Source organism: Embiotoca jacksoni, unplaced genomic scaffold (genome assembly GCF_022577435.1).
Source record: "Embiotoca jacksoni isolate LCO1_2020_lvr unplaced genomic scaffold, fEmbJac1.0.p SCAF_32, whole genome shotgun sequence".
NCBI classification, from domain to species: Eukaryota; Metazoa; Chordata; class Actinopteri; family Embiotocidae; genus Embiotoca; species Embiotoca jacksoni.
Genome location: NW_027185384.1, coordinates 4,881,768 through 4,899,985, shown reverse-complemented (window position 1 = coordinate 4,899,985; position 18,218 = coordinate 4,881,768). Strand labels below are relative to the sequence as shown.

The window sequence follows — 18,218 nt, the reverse complement described above, 5'->3', positions numbered from 1 at the left end:
TTAAAAATTCATCATGTCATTTTTTATTTTACAGTCGCAATCATCTCTTCTTTCCAGTGTCTTAAAACCATAAAAAATAAATATACATTATGTTACAAAACATTTCCAGTGTCTCGGATCATACAAAAAAAAAAAACAAGGACATTTATCAACAGCATTGATTACATGAGGGCAAAACACTGGGGGTGTACAGTATGTAACGTACAAAGGCATTTAGTGAGTGGTAAACGTGCTGTCCGTTGTCAGTTGCCATAAACTAGCTGCAAAAATATTAGAGTTGCTGTCATTTTGACTTTGAACTCGGATTCAGAAATTTAAAAAAAAAAGAGCAATCATTAAAAATCTAAATACATGAAAAAAACATGAGATCCATCAGTGATGCGTCATTCTTTGCCTTACTTTTATGCTAAAAAAAAAAAAAAGATTACAAAAATGTCTTTTTCTCCACCAATTTTGGAATAAAACTGAACTGACCCCAACCCTAATCTGCTCATTTACTGGATCTCACGACTTTGGTAACCAGGTGTGTTGCATCGGACAGACAGGCAGGACGGACACTGGAAAAGAAGGCCTCAGGTTCATAGTGCTCGAATTGTTTACAGCAGAAAGGAAAATTCTCTCTGTTCCACATAATTAATGTTCATTTAAGCTCTACTGTTCTACATGCACACACACACACACACACACACACGCACACACACACACGACAGCAACAGTCATAGAATAAACGGTATGTGTGTGTGTGCGTGTGCGTGTGCGTGTGCGTGTGTGTAAGGCTTCGGTCCAGGATGAAGGCACACAGACTTTTGTTCTCTGTCTATTAAACCAGCACAGGAAGTGATTTTTCACAATTGCGTTCCCAGCGTAATGCAGGCACATTATTTTAAGTTTAAAAACTCGTCCTTGCTACAAGAAAATAGAGCATTTCTTCTTCAGCTTTAAAATTATCTACACATTAATTACACTCTAAATACACTGCACTGAGAAGCCGTGGAAGCCTTTCTTTGAGTTTAAAAAAAAAAAAAAGAAGAAGAAAAAAGAAAGAGCACTCGGTGTGTGATAGCGCCGTCCAGTAAGTCTGAAGTGTTCAAAAGTCACTGAGAACAGTCTGTGTCTGATGCTTGTGGGACCTGTAGTCCTTGAAATCCTTTTGGACTACACGTGTGACTGTACCAGCTGGTTCATGCACAGTGATTAAACATCTGTTTTTCTCTTGTCGACATAATGAACCCGATTCAGGCTTCTCACAACCACCAGAGAGGAGCATCACTCCTGGGGGCATTCTTCATCTTCTGACTCTTCGGCCCCCATTTCCTTTCGAGGTTTTGGCACACATGGCTCCACTGCGCCATTTCTTGGTACAGTCCAACACAGCATTCCCTTTATTATTTCCTCATATCTTTCCATCGTCTCTGCTTATTGTCTTGTCTCCGGCAGTCCTAAAGTCTGCAATTAATACTGCTCTCCAGGGAGAGGAAACATGAGAGGAGGGATGGACGGACAAATCCGGCAGAGAGACTTCTTCTTCCTCCCCTTCGCCCGATCTTCAGTGCCCCTCCATCTTCAACTTCCTTTCATTGGATTCCTCTACTCTCGGCTCTCCTTCTTCTACTCAGGTTTTTGGGCTCCTCCTCTCACAAGGGCAGGCTGGTCTGGGTTTTCCTAACAGGTCAGATCGAAGTCTCATTACTGCCACTGTTAACGGAGGAAAAGGGCAGGAGGGAAAGAAGAGGGAGGGCGAGGTGGGGAGGTGCAGGGAGGAAGAGTGCAAGGAGAAGGAGAGGGAGATGAGAACATGCAGGGTGAAAATGAATGCAGGGATGCGGGGATTCATCATGCAGCATTTTAAGCAGGATGGTCACATTATATCATGCTATAGTTAAAGGAATTGTTCGGCATTTTTGGGATATATGATTTAATGTTTTTTTTTTTTTTTTTCCGCCAAGAGTAAGATGATAGGATTGTTACCACTTTCATATGATGCTACCAGAAGCTGCTGGTTTGCTGGGAACAGAGGGAAATAGAGCTAGCCGGGCTCTTGCCAACAAAATCCACCTAGTAGCACTTCTGAAGCTCACACATGAACACAATATACTTTGACTTCAGTATATTGTATCTCATTTGTTTCATAAAATGTGTTCGTTTTGTTTAATTTGTACAAAAAAAAATGTAAAAGTCTTTCCCCCTGTTTCCAGCTAAGCTAAGCAAACCAGTTGCTGAAGGCCAAGAGCATATTTCCCAAAATGTCAAACTATTCCTTTAACGATGGATCCTATTATGATACATGCAGTGTTTCAAGGTCAAGCATTACTTGTCATTTAGCCATAACTTTTATGCTTGCTAATAAGGGTTTTCAGACTTTTAAAATCGCAATCAAATTGATGCTGAGTCACCTTTTAAAGTGATTTCAATTGAGACAAGTGAATGACAAGTACCCACTTCCGAGCAATCATTCATTCATCTAATGAATGAGTCACTGGCCGAAGGATTCAGACTGGTGTTTTATGAGCGCTGACAATGATCATATATTGTAACCATCATCGCTGTTACATGCCGAGACTCTTTGCTTACTCTGAGTCAGACTCGTTGCCTCCGTTGACCGTCCCTGACTTCAAGTGCATGGCCACCCCTCCGTTGGTCTCCCGGTAGATGCCCGCCGGCGGCGGGCCAACGGGGAGCTGAGGTCGCGGGGCGACGAGCGGCTTGATGGGCGAGCTACCCTCGTGGTTCCCGAGGCGACCGCCGTCGTTGGAGGCCTGCGAAGGCGTCCGGGACGAGGGGGTCATGATGTTGACGGAGGAGGGGGGTGGGGATGAAGGGGTGTTGTTGTTGTTCGGTGGAGGGGAGGTGATGGTGGGGGGATTGTAGTCGCTAAGCTTTTCTCTCAGGCGGTTCTTCATGTTCTTGTCAGTCAGTGGAGGAGGGTAGCTGATCTTGTTCTTTAAGATACCTGAATCAGACGGACGATTCATATTAGCACACTTCGCATAAGATCAAGTCATTCATTGAGATCAGGTCAGAAAATGTCTCCTCCCTCACCTTTTCTCTGCTCTGGTTGGTGGTTGCTGTTGCTGTTGGGCTGACTGGGAGGTGCGGCGTCTTTAGCGTTACCAGGCGTCTGTCTGTCCCTCTCTTGGGGAGCCTCCCTCTCTCTTTCACCGGTGTGGTTGAGTTTATTCTCCGGGTGCAGCTCCACGTTCACCTTGGTCTCCACCCTCAGCCTCTCTGCCCCGCCCGGATCCTCACTGTCACTGGCTGTGGTGGCCTCTGCTGGCCAGTAAGGCTTCACGTGATTGGGCACTGAATCAGCTGGTAGGAGGAGACATATCGAAATCAGCAATGTTAAAACAAAACATTCATTTCTTTCTTTCTGATATGATGACAAATTTCTTATTTTACAAGAGTGAACAGCTAACATTTTGCAGATGTATTATTGGGACCTAAACTTCTAATCCTGGTAAAGATTTATATTTTACAGCCTCTATTTAGGCTCAACGGGACCAAACATGAACCTTTCGGGGTGCTGTGAAGGGGTCTCTCATTGTTCCACTTTGGCTTGACATCAATGTCATCATCCTCGCTGTCGGAGGAGTGGGAGGAGGCGTACGAGGAGCTGTGTTCATCCACTGACAGCTCACTGTCTGAGTCAGAGTCTGATGGGAACAAGAAGGAAAAGGGGGAGATATCTCTATTAATAAAATGCACAGAAATATGCATATTCATGTCCATGCCAATGAATAAACGGTTTTATTTATTTGAATATTTAAACTTCACCATCTCCTTTGGTGCCGTTCCTGTGGAACAGAGGTCCATCCAGATCTGTGTGTCCTTTAGCTGTTCCTGAAGACACGCTGGGCTTCTGACCAGACTCCTCCCTAAGAAGACAAGAACAGACAGAGAAGGGGGAAAGGCAGAGAAGGACGGGGAGGCAAATGGGAGTGGAAAGTAGAGGTGGAGATTTGGAGGAGACGGAGGGGGAGCACAGCGTCGCTGGAAGTTAATTCAAGCCCCAACTCGTGGTTTTAGACAACTAATGTTCAAGACATCATTACAAAACATCTGCTTCTGTTGTTTAGACGTGCTTCAGTCAGGTTAAAGTTGATAAATTGCCTGCTTCAGCATCAACAGAAAAAACATCTGGCACCGATGGATCGATGGAGGGTAATCCAGTGGCAGCTTTTACCATTTATATTCAGCTTCCTTCATCGGATGGATCATAAATTACAAAATGATAATTGGATGAAGCAGCTCAGTCTGTTTTTCTCCTCCCTTGTCCTCTCTACCTGTTGATTCCAGGTTGGATTGAGAATTTGGCTGGAGGGCAAAAATGCTACTGGAGACTCTGACCTGTCTGATCTAAGAGAAGCTTCTGGAAGCAGCTGAAGACGTGCCAACAGCTTCAGGGAAGAGGTATGCATTACATTCCCACCTCAACAGGTACAATCCCATCTCCCCTCTTTCCTGCTCTTTTATTTCCGCATCTCTAACCCATATATTCTTCTTTCCCCCTTTTCCTTTTTCGTTACTCTACCCTGATCTGTCTCTTGTACAAGCGGCACGCCACATCTTTCCCCCCTCCACAGCATTTTTGCTCTCATTGACCCTAGTGTAGTCTCAAATTACCCAGATGACAGCTTTACGAGTCGAGGCGTACAGTCAGACCTAACCTTGACTCTGTAAAACTCTTTTAAAACACCAGGTACATGTAATACCACTCCACTGCGATGAAAACATGTCTATGAAACACTGAAAACTCACAGCTGTATGACACATACAGGTGAGATTAGATGATAAAAAGCACAATGGGAAAGATATATCTCAAAATGTCAACTTTTTAACGGTTCATCATCTCCGCACTTGTCATGCTAGACCATATTAGAATCTAAATTATACAAATTTTCTATGCAGCTCTGCCCAGCTTTGCTGTATTGTACAACGATACACATTTTCTAACATGAGATCCAGTTTACAGAAGCTAGTAGTCAATGACTAAAATATATTGCTCACAGTCAAGAGCCAGCATAATAAAGCTTATTAGGTACACCTACCGAAGTGATAAGGTAAAACTGCAATTCTTTTAGCTTAAAACTGAGAGTTTAATATCAGAGCCACATGATGGTTTGTTAATGTGATTTTTTTTTTTATGAACAATCTCAAATCAATTATCAAATACAGTATATTTAATGTTATGCAGTTATCAATACTACTGTAAAACACTAATAAATATAATATATTACAGCTGTAATATCAACATTTTTTACAATAAATTATAAAAACAAAATGTATGTAGTATGGCCGGTCTCAGGCGAACAGGATCGTTCTGTGTTGAACTGTTTCACAAAAAGTAACACCCTATCTACTGCTAATCGCCCATGCTCGATGCTAAAGAACCAGTGGACAGTGCTGTTAAACACAACTTTTTGTTTCGGTAGTAAACTGCACTTACTTTAGCATCTTACTCTAACATTTCCCTATTATACATCAACACCAACATTAGTTTCCGTTAAATTAATGCAGTGTATTAAAACCCTGCAGTAAATCCTACCGCCATGAAGGTTGCAATGTTCAGTTTTATTTGAAATTGTTTATTTCAACTAGTTCACATCACATTATCATTAGATAATTAAAATGTATCTATATTTTTTTTCACACAATCCACTTTTACCAATACATTAGCCCTCATATCATGAAAATACTGCTCTACAAATAACATTTAAATCTCACATTAAGAATGTTAGCAGTGTAATAATAATGACGTACAAAATAGAACACAACAGTATGCTGAATGTTGTGAATGGACACCGTTGTTACTGTGTTATTTTGCCTTGGTGGGTTTCAATAGGAATTCTTGTTCCTGTAAGTGTGTGTTGCTGTTTTTTTTGCAACCAGGCCACGCACCATGCACGGGCAAATCTGAGCACGGTCTTTCAAGCAAGCAGAATCCCGGTACAGCGCAGGTGCCGTTATGTGGCAGGATGCATGTGGGGAAGAAACGAGAGAAAACCCCTCCAAATGTAGAGAAATTCAGTGAGTGAGGTAGATAATAATGGGCCGGGGGGTGGGGGTGGGTTCAAAGGGATTTGTATTATTGTCATGTGTGCAGATAAATTTGGGGCTTGGTGTGTTTGTGTGTGTGTTAGTAAGTGTGAAACATCTGATGCATCAGCAGGCATGCAGAACAGGGGACAAAGAAAGAAATGTGAAAAAAAAAAAAAAGTCCAGTCACGCATGCGCATACATACACACACTTGTCATGCAACAGTGCAGTGGAAGCAGCCATGCAGTCAGTGAGGGTGTTGTACCTGAGAGTGTAAGCCAGGTAGCTGCTGCGGCTCTTGGCTGACCTGATCGTACTCTCCAGGGAGACGGTGGACTCGCCGATGCCCGAGCGGTAGAGTGGCCCGTCCTCTGTGTACGTGTTGTTGCAGTTGAGAGAGCGCTGAGGGTGGAAGGTGGAAAATAGAAGACAGGATAGATGAAGGAGAAAACACAAGATATTAAAGATCTAATAAAAATGCAATGACAAATATTGCATGTATAATTAAGGACCACGAGGCCTGTACGAGTATTTTACAAAAAAACAAAACACGGAACAAGTAAGACAGCATGGTGTAATTTGATGATTTGATTTGAAATCAGGCAGAAATGTAAAACAAAAACTGTGAACATGTTCTGTCTGTTTACGTACTGTGAGCAAAGAGGCCCTTGTGGTGCTGGACTCGTCGGGCATGCTCTTCTTCCCCGTGAGGACGTTCTTGAGGTTTTTCCTCACCTCTTTGTTGAAGAGCACATGGAAGAAGAAGATGAAGACTCCCTGTGGGGAAAGTAAAAGAATCATGCTTATTACAGAGTAAGTATGAGAAAGGTGAGTAAAGTGTACGTGTATTATCTGCGGACTGCGAGGTCACTGAGGTTAAATAACGCTGTTACCTGCAAGCAGCTGAAGACAGCGAACAGGTAGTGGAACGTCATCACATCGCTGTTGACCGCCATTAGACCGAGCAGCCAGGTGGCGCTGATGAGCAGTAGGAGAAGGAAGGCCATACGTAGTGCAGGACTGAGTTGGGAAAAACACAGATATAAATTGTTATTATTATTTTTTTTTTTTTAAATGTATAATTCAAAAGTTGTATTGACCACCGGATGCTGTGCTGAGAAACTTACATCGCTCCTGATTTCTCCACAGCCTTTTGCCTGCGACCACAGGAAGCCTTCGCTGCCAGAATGAAGATCACTGTGTTCACCTTTAAAGAAAAGCAAGTAAGATGGAGAGCGCTCATTCATTTATTTTCATTGTATTTTGGCGCACATCATTTTATCGCTTTGTAATTGTATATTTCCCAAATTGCATGAAACCACTTTGAACCAAGCGTATGTGTCAAAGCATTCACATGCGGAATTCAAAAACCAGAGTCACGTCGCTGCCTCGCAAATGCGTTTCAAATAATATCACATTTCAAATGAGTCAGGGATAATTGATGCAGTGCAGTTTGTGGCGTGTTTCAGCTGTCTGCACGATTTCCTTCAAAATTGCCACATTCATTTTCTGATATTATTATGGGTCAAGTCAGACAGCAGGAAAGGAGAGGCTACATTATTTTTGTGCACATACCAGGACAACAACAAAGATGGGTCCTGCGAAGCTCCAGATGAGTGTGTCATGAACAGAAAGCCAGCAGAAATCTGGGTTTCCGTAACCCTGAGGATCAAGACCAACTGCCAAACCTATACACACACACAAACACATTCAAAATACATACATTGCATTAGATTTAAAAAAAAAAATTAAAAAGTCAAGAGTTTTTTCTGTTGTCTTTTACTTTTTGTGACTTCTTCTGTGGAGCCCATTCTGGATCTCTGGATCTTTATATTTCTCTCACATTATGCTATCCTCACATCCAACAGTCATGTCAGTACATTGTAAAGCCTTTAATACAGCACAGTCACCTTACTGGACCGTCGAAGGGTTGTAGAAGCGACAGGCTAAGAAAAAATGGCGCTGATATATAGATGGTATCCGATGGTTGACGTTTTATGTTGTGGTTATATGAAGGACAATAAAAAGGGTTATAAAAAAATAAATAAATCCTGCATGTTAAGCAACACACACTCTTCTCCACTGCAACTGAGTTAAATATGTGAAAATCACGCCAGTGTTTTTTGTCTCACTGACAGATTGTGGACATCAGAGTAAAGAATATGTGTCTCTCCTTATGTCGCTTTCCTCCGTTGTCTCTTTAAATAATCTTCCCACGAGTCTCTCTTCAGGAGAGACGAGTCATGACACGAATCTCCCTGACAACCTGCCATCTCCCATCGCTCTCTCTCTGATCTCATGCGAACATGCTTGTGTGTGTGTGTGTGTGTGTGTGTGTGTGTGTGTGTGTGTGTGTGTGTGTGTGTGTGTGTGTCTCTCACCGGTGATGATAGCCGGTATACCCCAGCCTATGGCGTAGTAGAACCTCATGTGGCCGTGGTTGATGTTCCGCAGCTCTGTCAGCATGCGGTAGATATGCAGCCCCTCCACGAACATCCAGGCGAAGGTGCACATGTAGAAGTAATGGAGGAGGATGGCTATCACCGTACACATGAACTGCAGGGAGGCAGGAGGGAGGCAAAATGTGGAGAGACAAGAGAAGAATGAGGGGAAAAAGATAGAGAGACGACTTTGAGTACAGCCCAGTCTGGGTCTATCACTCACATGCCATCATGCTGTATTTTTGTTTTACTTTTCTACATTATCAGTAGATAAATTCAGCAGCCAGTAAATCTTTCAATCCTTTCATGAGGTGTGTTCCAGCTAGAGTCTGAAATACATCTGCCAATATTGGCCTATCACAGATATATCAGTATATATTTGTTGATATGCACCAATATTAAAACTTTTTTTTGTTGTTATTGAATATAATGAAAAAAAAGATCCTTGGGGTAAATTAGAAATTGTGTCTTTTGTTTGTTTGTGTGCGTGTGTTTATTGTTATCTATAATAAATAAATCACCGGTGAAGTGTACTTTTTTCACTGAATAAACTGTAAAATAACCTGCCAACATTACATATCTTTGTCACAAGAGTCAAAAGTGTTTGATAACCACATTTAAGAGGTCACTACAAAAATGTGTTTATATATTCTGTAAATACAGAATATGAGCCGATATCAATTTTGGATTTCTTTTACTCCCTAATATCGGCATCTAACCAAAAATAAAGTATTGGTTGGGCTGTAGTTCTATATTTTACAGCCTCGCAGAGTTGGTGTGCAGTGAATCTTAATTAGTCAGTGAATTAACTCACTACAATTTAATCACGTATTGCCTCAAAAGCATGACTACACCCCTTTAAATGGGATGATTTGCTGTTTTTTTTGTCCTGCAAATTGAATCTCTTTGGGTGTTCGATTGTTGTTTTGAAAATGTCACTTCAGGCTGCAGAAAATTCTCCACCATTCAATGGACTAATCAACTACATTTGCAGCCCTAACAGTAACACATCTCAAACTTTTTTCATGACAAACTTTCACAATTTATGTAATACAGTAATGATTCAACCTATCCCCACATTCCTTTATCTCCTTTCCTCCCACTTTCCACGTCTGTTGCTGTAATAAAGGAATGCTGTGTGTCAGGGAATGTCCCAGCAGTTGAGTGTGTTTTAGTGTGTTTCAGTAATACTGTGCACCGCTGTGGAGATCAGAGAAGGAGAAAGAAAGAGAGACGACTTTGACAGGGTTATAAATCATCCTGCTGATGGCCTGGGGCACACACTGACAGCATTCCACAGTTCTCTCTCTCTCTCACACACACACACACACACACACACACACACACACACACACACACACACACACACACACACACACCTAAACTCTGGAGGACACGCACACCTGCCTGTTGCACTAATTAAAAAAACTAAACAAAAAAAACCTTTGCACTATTGTTTAGTTAGTTTTAATTTAATTTAATTATTCTATTTTATTTTATTCTATTTATTGTATATACTGTGCATTTTTATATTTAATATTTTTTACTGCTATTTTATTGCTTTCCTGTATCTATCAATGCTGCTGTAGCGAAATAATTTCCCCTTGGGGATTAAGAAAGAAAGAAAGAAAGAAAGAAAGAAAGAAAGAAAGAAAGAAAGAAACAAAGATCTGTCTCTGTCTGTCTGTCTGTCTGTCTGTCTGTCTGTCTGTCTGTCTGTCTGTCTATCTATCTATCTATCTATCTATCTATCTATCTATCTATCTATCTATCTATCTATCTATCTATCTATCTAATTCAGAGAGATGCAAAACAACAAACAGATTTAACTCCCACTTTCTTTTATAAGGATTGTCTTGCAGACTTGGCTTCTACTCTTTAACAAAAGTTCATGCAGATGATAACTCCCACAATTTATGTGGGGCCTTTAAACTTATAAGCTCCTACCCCCCCTACAGTTAGTGATGAATTCCAAAACTCAAGCTGGTTCTTTCTGTTAAATCTAATTGTTAGAGATCATTTGATTGGTCAGAAACTGTTGAAATCAACTCCAGGTAAAGGTAACGAATTACATTTTTTTTTGCCTTTTTTCTTTCGTATTTGGAAAATGTTCAGGTATGAGAACTCACTTCATAGTCAGTTTATCCAAACGTGCAGGGGCAGTTGTTAATTCTAGACTAGATTTCTAGGACCCAAACTTGAAATATGTGGCTGATTTAAAATGTCTTTGCCATGCGAATGATGAGGTGTGAACTACTCATAAATAGACATATTGCTGAAGCAGCATGTAAAGCCTACTGATAGATGCCACTGTGACGGTCAGAGGCAAAATGTACATCTGGTTGACGGCTGGGGGTTGGCGGTTCCAGCCCACCACGGTGTTACGGGACTGACAGTTGGACCTGATGATGTCTTGATGTCTTTTTGTAAGACTGAAGACATCTGGTTTAGCCAGATTAGTCAGAGCTGATACATTTATTTTAAACTTTCTATACTTTCTAGACTTGAACCTAGACAGGTAGCTAAGGAGGGATAATGATGATATTTTGTTTTGTACTGATTAAATAAATGAGCTGGGGGATTTTGCTATATTTGGACTGAGCCAGGCTAGGGTTGACACCAGCTTCTTGCTACAGTTACATATTTACCCTACAAAAGTGAGAGTGGCATTGATCTTCTCATCATGGCAAGAAGGTGAAAAATATGTTCCATAAAATGTGAATTATTGCTTCAATTCTGTCCTTATGTCTTCCCCGTTTCTCAGATGTTAAAAACTTTCGTCCTCTAGAAAAAAAACCAATAGGACGACTCGTCAATTAAGAGATTAATGATGTTTTCTGTACCGCAGACATGAGAGATTTATAAAAAAAAAACTATGAAGTTGTTTTGGGAAACCTTTGCCAGGGCCCACCACCCTGAGGCCTGCTTCTGGAGACAAGTACCAGTCACAGCATGTCTCCACTACTGGCCCATGGAGGTGTGTGTGTGTGTGTGTGTGTGTGTGTGTGTGTGTGTGTGTGTGTGTGTGTGTGTGTGTGTGTGTGTCCAAAGGTCTGTCAGCAGACTTCAAAGAAATCCCACACCTTTTGATCCTTTACTGTATGTCTGTGTAAGTGTGTGTAAGTGTGTGTGTGTGTGTGTGTGTGTGTGTGTGTGTGTGTGTGTGTGTGTGTGTGTGTGTGTGTTCCTGGCCATGTCTTTGACCAAACCAGCTCAAAATGAGATTATCAGAAGAACTGGCTCGTTGTATTTCTGACTTCAAACTCGACACTAACTCAGTTTATACCTTCCTTATTAATAAGGGAGATTTACAATGAGGTTACATCCAGCCAGGAACTTCACTTCACTAAAATTAACTTAAAACAATGTTATATTTGGAGAGCGCTGTGGCAACCAGGACATTCCTAACTATTACAGTCATTAGTCGATCATCAAAACACATAATCTGTCAAATAAAGACAGACTCTCAGGTAGGCCTCGGCGCATTAAGTCTTGTAAGGCCCCTGTCAACCCAGCGTTAGAAGGCTGCCTAACGGCTGAACAAATATCCGAGGATGCCTGTCAGTTTCTGATACAGCAATACTGTAAACACCAGAGAGAGACGTGTTTATCCCGCATCAAGTTGCACCACACCACAAGCCACGGGGGCGTGTGACTTCGTCCTGTGTTTTTTAGCATATGCATGTGAAGTCTGTGCTGCTCGACATCTAAATCATTCTCATGAAATTCTCCAGTCGTCGTGTGACAGGACCACAAGGTGGTTTATGTCTGACAAAAGAAATGTTGGAAACAACTGTCTAAGGCAACTAAAATATGTCGCAGTGTCTCCACTATTTATGGATATTTTTCACGTGTAGTTTGTGTGTGCTGAACATGTACTGACCAGGTAGTCCGTCTGATTGATGCCGAGCAGGAAGACAAGCTCAGAGAAGAAGAGCGCTGCTATCAGGTTCCTGTGGATGGCGTGGAGGTTGGAGCGGAGATGCCGCAGGAGGCACAACAGGATGAAGGTGATGAGGAGGAGGAAGAGGGAGACCGACACTGTGGTGTAGGTGACGATCTTCAGGGGGAGGACGTCGCCGTGCTGTGGAGAGCATTTCCAGGACATCCGAGTCAGAAACCACGCAGAAGGCAGAAAATAGAAAGTTCAGCAGGATGTTTTGAATAGAACTTTTAGACTGTACCTCTCTCTTTGAAATGTCCATCAGCACGGCGAAGCTGGTCATGTGGTTACACTGACAGCTGATGTGGCTGTTGTTCCTGTTCAGCACCTCGCAGCCTTTAGAGGACCAGCCGCCTGTGCCACCGATCCTAACCACCCCAACACACACGCACAGGTGTCAGTAATGTACACATTTAAAGCAAACAACAACAACACTTATATCTGCAAATATGACTGAATACTCCTCTAACTCACGCGATGGAGTGGTCCCAGTACACACAGACAGGCTTGGTTCGCTCCTCCGTCTCCAGCAGGGTGTACTCCAAAGTGATGGGGGGGTCCAGGATGGGAGGAAGAGGTGGGCCCTCGCTGTGGACGGTGGCGCTCACTATGGCTGTGTTGATTACCGGACGGTTGGGGAGTCTGAAAATACACACATAAATTTAACTTAATTTAACTTAAGTATTCATTTTAACCACTGTCCAGAGTCGCCCTTTGGTTTATATGACTCAAACTGTACATACTCATATTCAGAGTTGAAGTTTTCAACGTCTGAATGCTTTTTCCATGACAAACCAAAATGTTGTCAAAATATGGTTAAATTATTTTATTTCCTCGTGTTAATTCATTAATCTTATTTTAGAATAACATCTTTCATGACTTTTTCTCTTGTCACACACGGAAAGCACACAGGACACTCCCTGACTTCATGTTCAACCTCTGAGAAACTATTTCAAATGTTATGGGCCTGCAAAGTGATGGTTTCTTTCAAACAATGCTCACAAATATTATGACGTGCGTTAAAATCAAAGATGAAAACATTTCATATGAGGTAGGGTTCTTTAAAAGTTTACAGAATATAAATACTAGTAAGTGGAGTCGAGAGTTTTTAGAGTTCAGATAGAGTGTGCATTCCTATTTCTGACATCTATTGATCTTTGTGGTCATGAGCGCAACTGTTTGCCTGGCTTACATTTCATAATTTAATCCTAGTGAAGTGCGTGAGAAAGTTGGTCGACACTCCTTTGTGTCCAGAGTCTAACAAAAGCTCATACTTATTTATTCAGCTTCTGAAATTGAGTGTAATTAGTGTGAGAGTTTGTTGTTTTACAGACGTCAGTAACAGTGATACCTCAGACTCCTGCGGTCGGGGTCGTATCTTTCTGGAAGAAGCTTTCCCAGCGACTTGTACACGATTACCACAGCAACGGGCAGAGGGGCGGCTGGCTCCAGGTGGCGCCGTCTTCTATCAGACACCGTGTGTCCCTCCTCTAGGGGGGGAACGGTCGGCGCTGGGGGGGCAGGAGTGGGCTCAGCTGTGTTAAGACAGAAGATGCTTTTAAAGCAGCTTTAACGCAAAAAAAAACCCAAACACAACCCACAGATGTGGTGCGATTCAACCGGAATTGTTACCTTTGTGGACCTGAGCTCGTAAATTAAAGTGCGGGAAGTGGACAGAAGACCCGAGCTCTTTGGGGTAGGCCTCCTGGATGTCCTGGAACCGAGGGAACGTCGCCTTCTCCGGGTCCGACACGTCCAAGTAGTCCACGGTTAGAACTGAGGTAAAGCCGCGCAGGAAAAAGAAGGAAGAGATGGGAGGGAAGAGAAATAAGATGCGATGTGTAATTATTTGTACAGATGATGCACAGTTTGACTCCACCACTCACTCATGTTGTCGGTGACGATGGTGAAGGGTTTCAGGTAGGTTTTCCTGACGTTCTGAGCCAGCGTGTTGGCGTAATCCTCAAAGTTGCGGAGCAGATGCGCGGTGCCGCCCTCGGTCCTCTGGATTTGCTCCCAGTGCTCTTTGGTGTCAGGATCCAGAATGGCGCTGCCTGCTCGGATTAAGTTCTGGAAAAATCCAACAAATTACAATGAAGGAAGTTATGGCCGATACATTGTAGGTGAAGTAACAAGCTTGAGATATGTACGACAATGGATAAAGTTGTTCTGGTGAGAATCGACCAGTTGAGGGCAACGTGCCACCAGTGCTACAAAATGGGTTTTACAATATCTATTTTTAACAACTCAACAGTTTGTTTGCCCTGAAGCATTTTGGGCCGAGTGTCTTTTTTAAAATTTTCTACCTCATTGAACTCTGCGTCTTTCATGGCGGTGAGATCGAAACCGGCCTGCTGGCTCTCGTACTGCAGCACGTGATTCAGCAGCTGGGCGGCCATCTTCACGTCGTTGCCGTAGTAATGAGGCGTGTTGTTGGTGGCGCTTTGAAGCAAGCGTACAATATTCTTGGAGCGTTCGTTATCCATCCTTGAACTGTTGCGCCGCAGATCCTCGTTCTGGGAGAACAGAGGGTTTGAGGGATGAAAGGAGAGAGAGCACGAGCAGGTCAAGGCGAGGAAAAGCTGAGTGGGTGTGATGAAACATAATAGAGATTGGTCAATCCTGGGATTAGTGAGACTTTGTTCAAGCCTTGAGTATTAGGTTCAGGTTCACACACAATACATGAAATACTTAAAATCTCATATAGACTGGTGATCAAATTTCACTTTGTTGAGGGCACATCAGCTCCCTGATTTTTTTTTTTTTTTTTTGTCTGCAAATGTCCACTAATAATTATGGCTTTTAAAAGAAATGCATTACTGCTAGAGGGAGAGATTTTTTTTTTTTTTTATCTGAAAGTGAAAGTGTTTCCCTTTAATTTTGTCAAGTACTCACTAGTTTCTTCAGGTGAGAGAAGGTGACGGTGGTGCAGTTGAAGAGCTCAGGCGACAACCAGCCCTTCTCATCGCTACAGTGGCGGATGGCAGTACCTGAAAAAATACAGAAACGGAAGAAATTAAAACTAAATCAATTCCAGTACTAGTACTTCCCAGACATAAAGTAAACACTACGTAAACACAATACAGTCATAAAATGGCAATATGGAAGGTCAAAACATGCACGCAGCTTCATATACTGGATGTTTTCTTGCCCTGGGTGTTGCCTCTCAGGCTACATGCAGGCAGATATTTGTTAAGGTTGATGGGGCTGAAAGAAATACCTGCAGTGCTAAAAAATACAATCCTGTTATTACTCATGCAATTTTGACCTATAAAGGCACTTGAAATGGACATCAGTCACATATATTGCAGTAAAGAACAGGTCTTTCTCTGGTGAATGTACGACTACAAATTTATCTAAAAAAAAAAATAAAAGTCAGATTTGAACGATACGTCAGGCACAACAATAAACCTCTAGCAGTTTTAAACTGCTCTAACTGCTCTCTGTGCAGCAGTGTAATACCTTAAAAGAAAAACGCTTCCTGCTTTAAGTTGTTTGAGTCTGGTGAAATTTGAAAAAAGAAGGAATCTAAATGCAAAGTCTTTTCCGATGCTATTGTTGCAGAGGGAGAAACGGCTGCTAAGAGAGGGCACCGAGCGATGCTCACAAATAAACTCCCCAATGAGTTTTGGGATACAACAAAGGAGTCGCCATGGTGACTGCAGTTACTAAGGGAGTAACCAGGAAAGAGAAAGAGATAGTGTTTTACTGGGATCAGGTCCCTTAACTCAACGTTTGAGTTTACCTTGACTCTCTTTCTCTTTCTCTTTCTCTTTCACTCACTCTCACTCTCACTCTCTCACACTCCAATCAGTGTGGCCAATCAGAGACCTTATTAATGTAAACTTCAATGAGAGACAGTGTGTGTATTTATTTATACCTTAAAATACCCTAACTGACAAAAACACAGGTACCCATCCTGCTGTTACACAATAACAGAGTGTTTTGGCACAGAGACTGACATCTTTTTGTTTTTAAAGCAAGACCATGTGACTTTTGATAAAAGAAATCGCACAATGTTGTGGCTGCCGTTTAGAAAACGGTTAAAGACTGTGGGCCCATTCTGGCAGAGAATTAGATGAGTAGATTGATACCACTCTCATAGTGATTTGTTAAATATGAAACAGCTGCCAGACTGAGAACGTGGAACGGCTAGCCTGTCGCTGTCTAAAAGTAACAAAGTATTCCTGAAACACTTTCATCAAACTTAACCGTGACTTTGTTATTGACCTTCACATGAAGCCTCCCATCAGTGGCCTAAAGCTCTTCTGATCTCCACTCATTTGAAGTGGATCACAGGCTGTTGTGATTACATCCAGAGATAAATATGAAGTCCACATGCTGTAGGTGTCGCCAGAAGGTACTCACCGATGGATCCTTTGGGACAGTTCACAGCGGCTGGGCGTCCAAATTTGGTTTTGGGCCACCAGATGCCGGCATCAAACGCCTTGGGACAGCCTTCGTACACCACTGAAAAGAGAGGATGATTTTATGTGACACTTAAAATCATGACACTTCTTGGATCCAAGAAATTAATCATAAACTGAAGCTCAACCACCCAAACTTTAACCGCCGTGATTTCCCTTTAAAAAGTAAATGCCTGCTCTGGGTCTACTTCAGGTGGCCACTTGGCCGATCCACTCCGCCTTATTAAACAGCCAGACAGACCAGCACAGTGACATTCAACCTCATTAATCCTGCAGGGCTATTACACAAAATGTGATACATAATTCATTTCAGCATATCTGGGTCCAGGACAAACCAGGTTGGGACCTGCAGGGTTGTTAGTTTGTTTGTAACTCCTCGTAGATCCCAGTAATCTCCCCGTGTTTCATTAAATATTACGAGCTCCTTCGCTGCTGCTGTGATGCAAAACTTAATCTTATCAAAGAAACCTCTTCATTCTTTTACTCTTTCAACTTCACCCCGTCCATCCATCAGAATGTATTTCAGTTAGAAAAATGTCTTAAATCTACTTAATCAGAAATGAACACTGCAACATTTGGGACCGTTTTAAACAACAACAACAACAACAACAAACAGCATTGTCAGATTGGATTTAGGATTTTACGACTATTAAAAGTCCCAACACGTTCTCAGGCTCTGCAGAGCTTCATATTGGGTCAAACAGTAAGAACTTTGACATTTGTTTTGTGTTGGGGACTCGGTGGTTTTGTCTTCTATTCATCTCTACTGTATTGTGTGAGTGCAGTTCCGCTGCCAAGTTAGCACACTAGCCAGACTTGCCTTTTCTGCTTGACTGGGTGGCGACAAAGATGTGAAGTTAGCTCAACTGCTGCACCAGCAGATGTGAGCGACACTATTTGTCTCCCTTTGACACTTCATTGAATCATTGGGGCCCACTTTGTGATCCCCGGAACATTTAGAGGTAAATACACCCAACCTTCAAACAACTTTCTGACGACTGTCCCTTTTATTTATTAAAATCATCTGATCTTCATGGTTATACTTTGATGAACAGTTAATTATTTGTGGGCTTTTACAGGTTAATTATTAATTAAATTTCAGCAAATCAGTCAGTTGAATATAAGCTGAAGTTTATAAATGATACATTTATGGTACATTTGTAAATATTTTATTCACGTACCCTCGCAGCCAGTGGGAGTGACTTCAGCGAAGGGGTTGTCGCATCGGTTGCACTGACGGCCGATGACTCCTCCCTTGCAGGGGCACTGCCCGGTGACGGGGTCGCAGGTACGAGACTCGGAGCCGACAGAGAAACACTCACAGGGGTAGCAGGTGTCCTCATCCTCTGGACGATAGTGGTTTTCCTGCA

The 18,218-nt window shown here is 42.3% G+C and overlaps 1 protein-coding gene across 4 annotated transcripts in view; it reads right to left on the bottom strand.

Moving 5' to 3' along the window:
* The window catches only part of celsr1a (cadherin EGF LAG seven-pass G-type receptor 1a), an 86,175-nt gene continuing 67,957 nt past the window's right edge, over positions 1-18,218 (bottom strand). For 3 of the 4 annotated variants that reach the window (XM_069164884.1, XM_069164885.1, XM_069164886.1), the window contains 21 exons: positions 18,030-18,213; positions 16,790-16,891; positions 15,317-15,411; positions 14,728-14,937; positions 14,308-14,491; positions 14,054-14,197; positions 13,773-13,956; positions 12,896-13,063; positions 12,663-12,789; positions 12,362-12,562; positions 8,419-8,593; positions 7,613-7,725; positions 7,165-7,244; positions 6,931-7,057; positions 6,689-6,814; positions 6,303-6,439; positions 3,775-3,875; positions 3,513-3,653; positions 3,040-3,309; positions 2,572-2,950; positions 1-1,662 (listed from right to left, as the gene is read on the bottom strand). In XM_069164884.1, coding sequence (XP_069020985.1) covers positions 1,635-1,662; positions 2,572-2,950; positions 3,040-3,309; positions 3,513-3,653; positions 3,775-3,875; positions 6,303-6,439; positions 6,689-6,814; positions 6,931-7,057; positions 7,165-7,244; positions 7,613-7,725; positions 8,419-8,593; positions 12,362-12,562; positions 12,663-12,789; positions 12,896-13,063; positions 13,773-13,956; positions 14,054-14,197; positions 14,308-14,491; positions 14,728-14,937; positions 15,317-15,411; positions 16,790-16,891; positions 18,030-18,213 — 3,276 coding nt within the window. In that variant the 3' untranslated portion in view covers positions 1-1,634. Of the gene's footprint in view, positions 1,696-2,571; positions 2,951-3,039; positions 3,310-3,512; positions 3,654-3,774; positions 3,876-6,302; positions 6,440-6,688; positions 6,815-6,930; positions 7,058-7,164; positions 7,245-7,612; positions 7,726-8,418; positions 8,594-12,361; positions 12,563-12,662; positions 12,790-12,895; positions 13,064-13,772; positions 13,957-14,053; positions 14,198-14,307; positions 14,492-14,727; positions 14,938-15,316; positions 15,412-16,789; positions 16,892-18,029; positions 18,214-18,218 lie in introns of all 4 variants that reach the window. The other variant, XM_069164887.1, reaches the window with a different exon arrangement.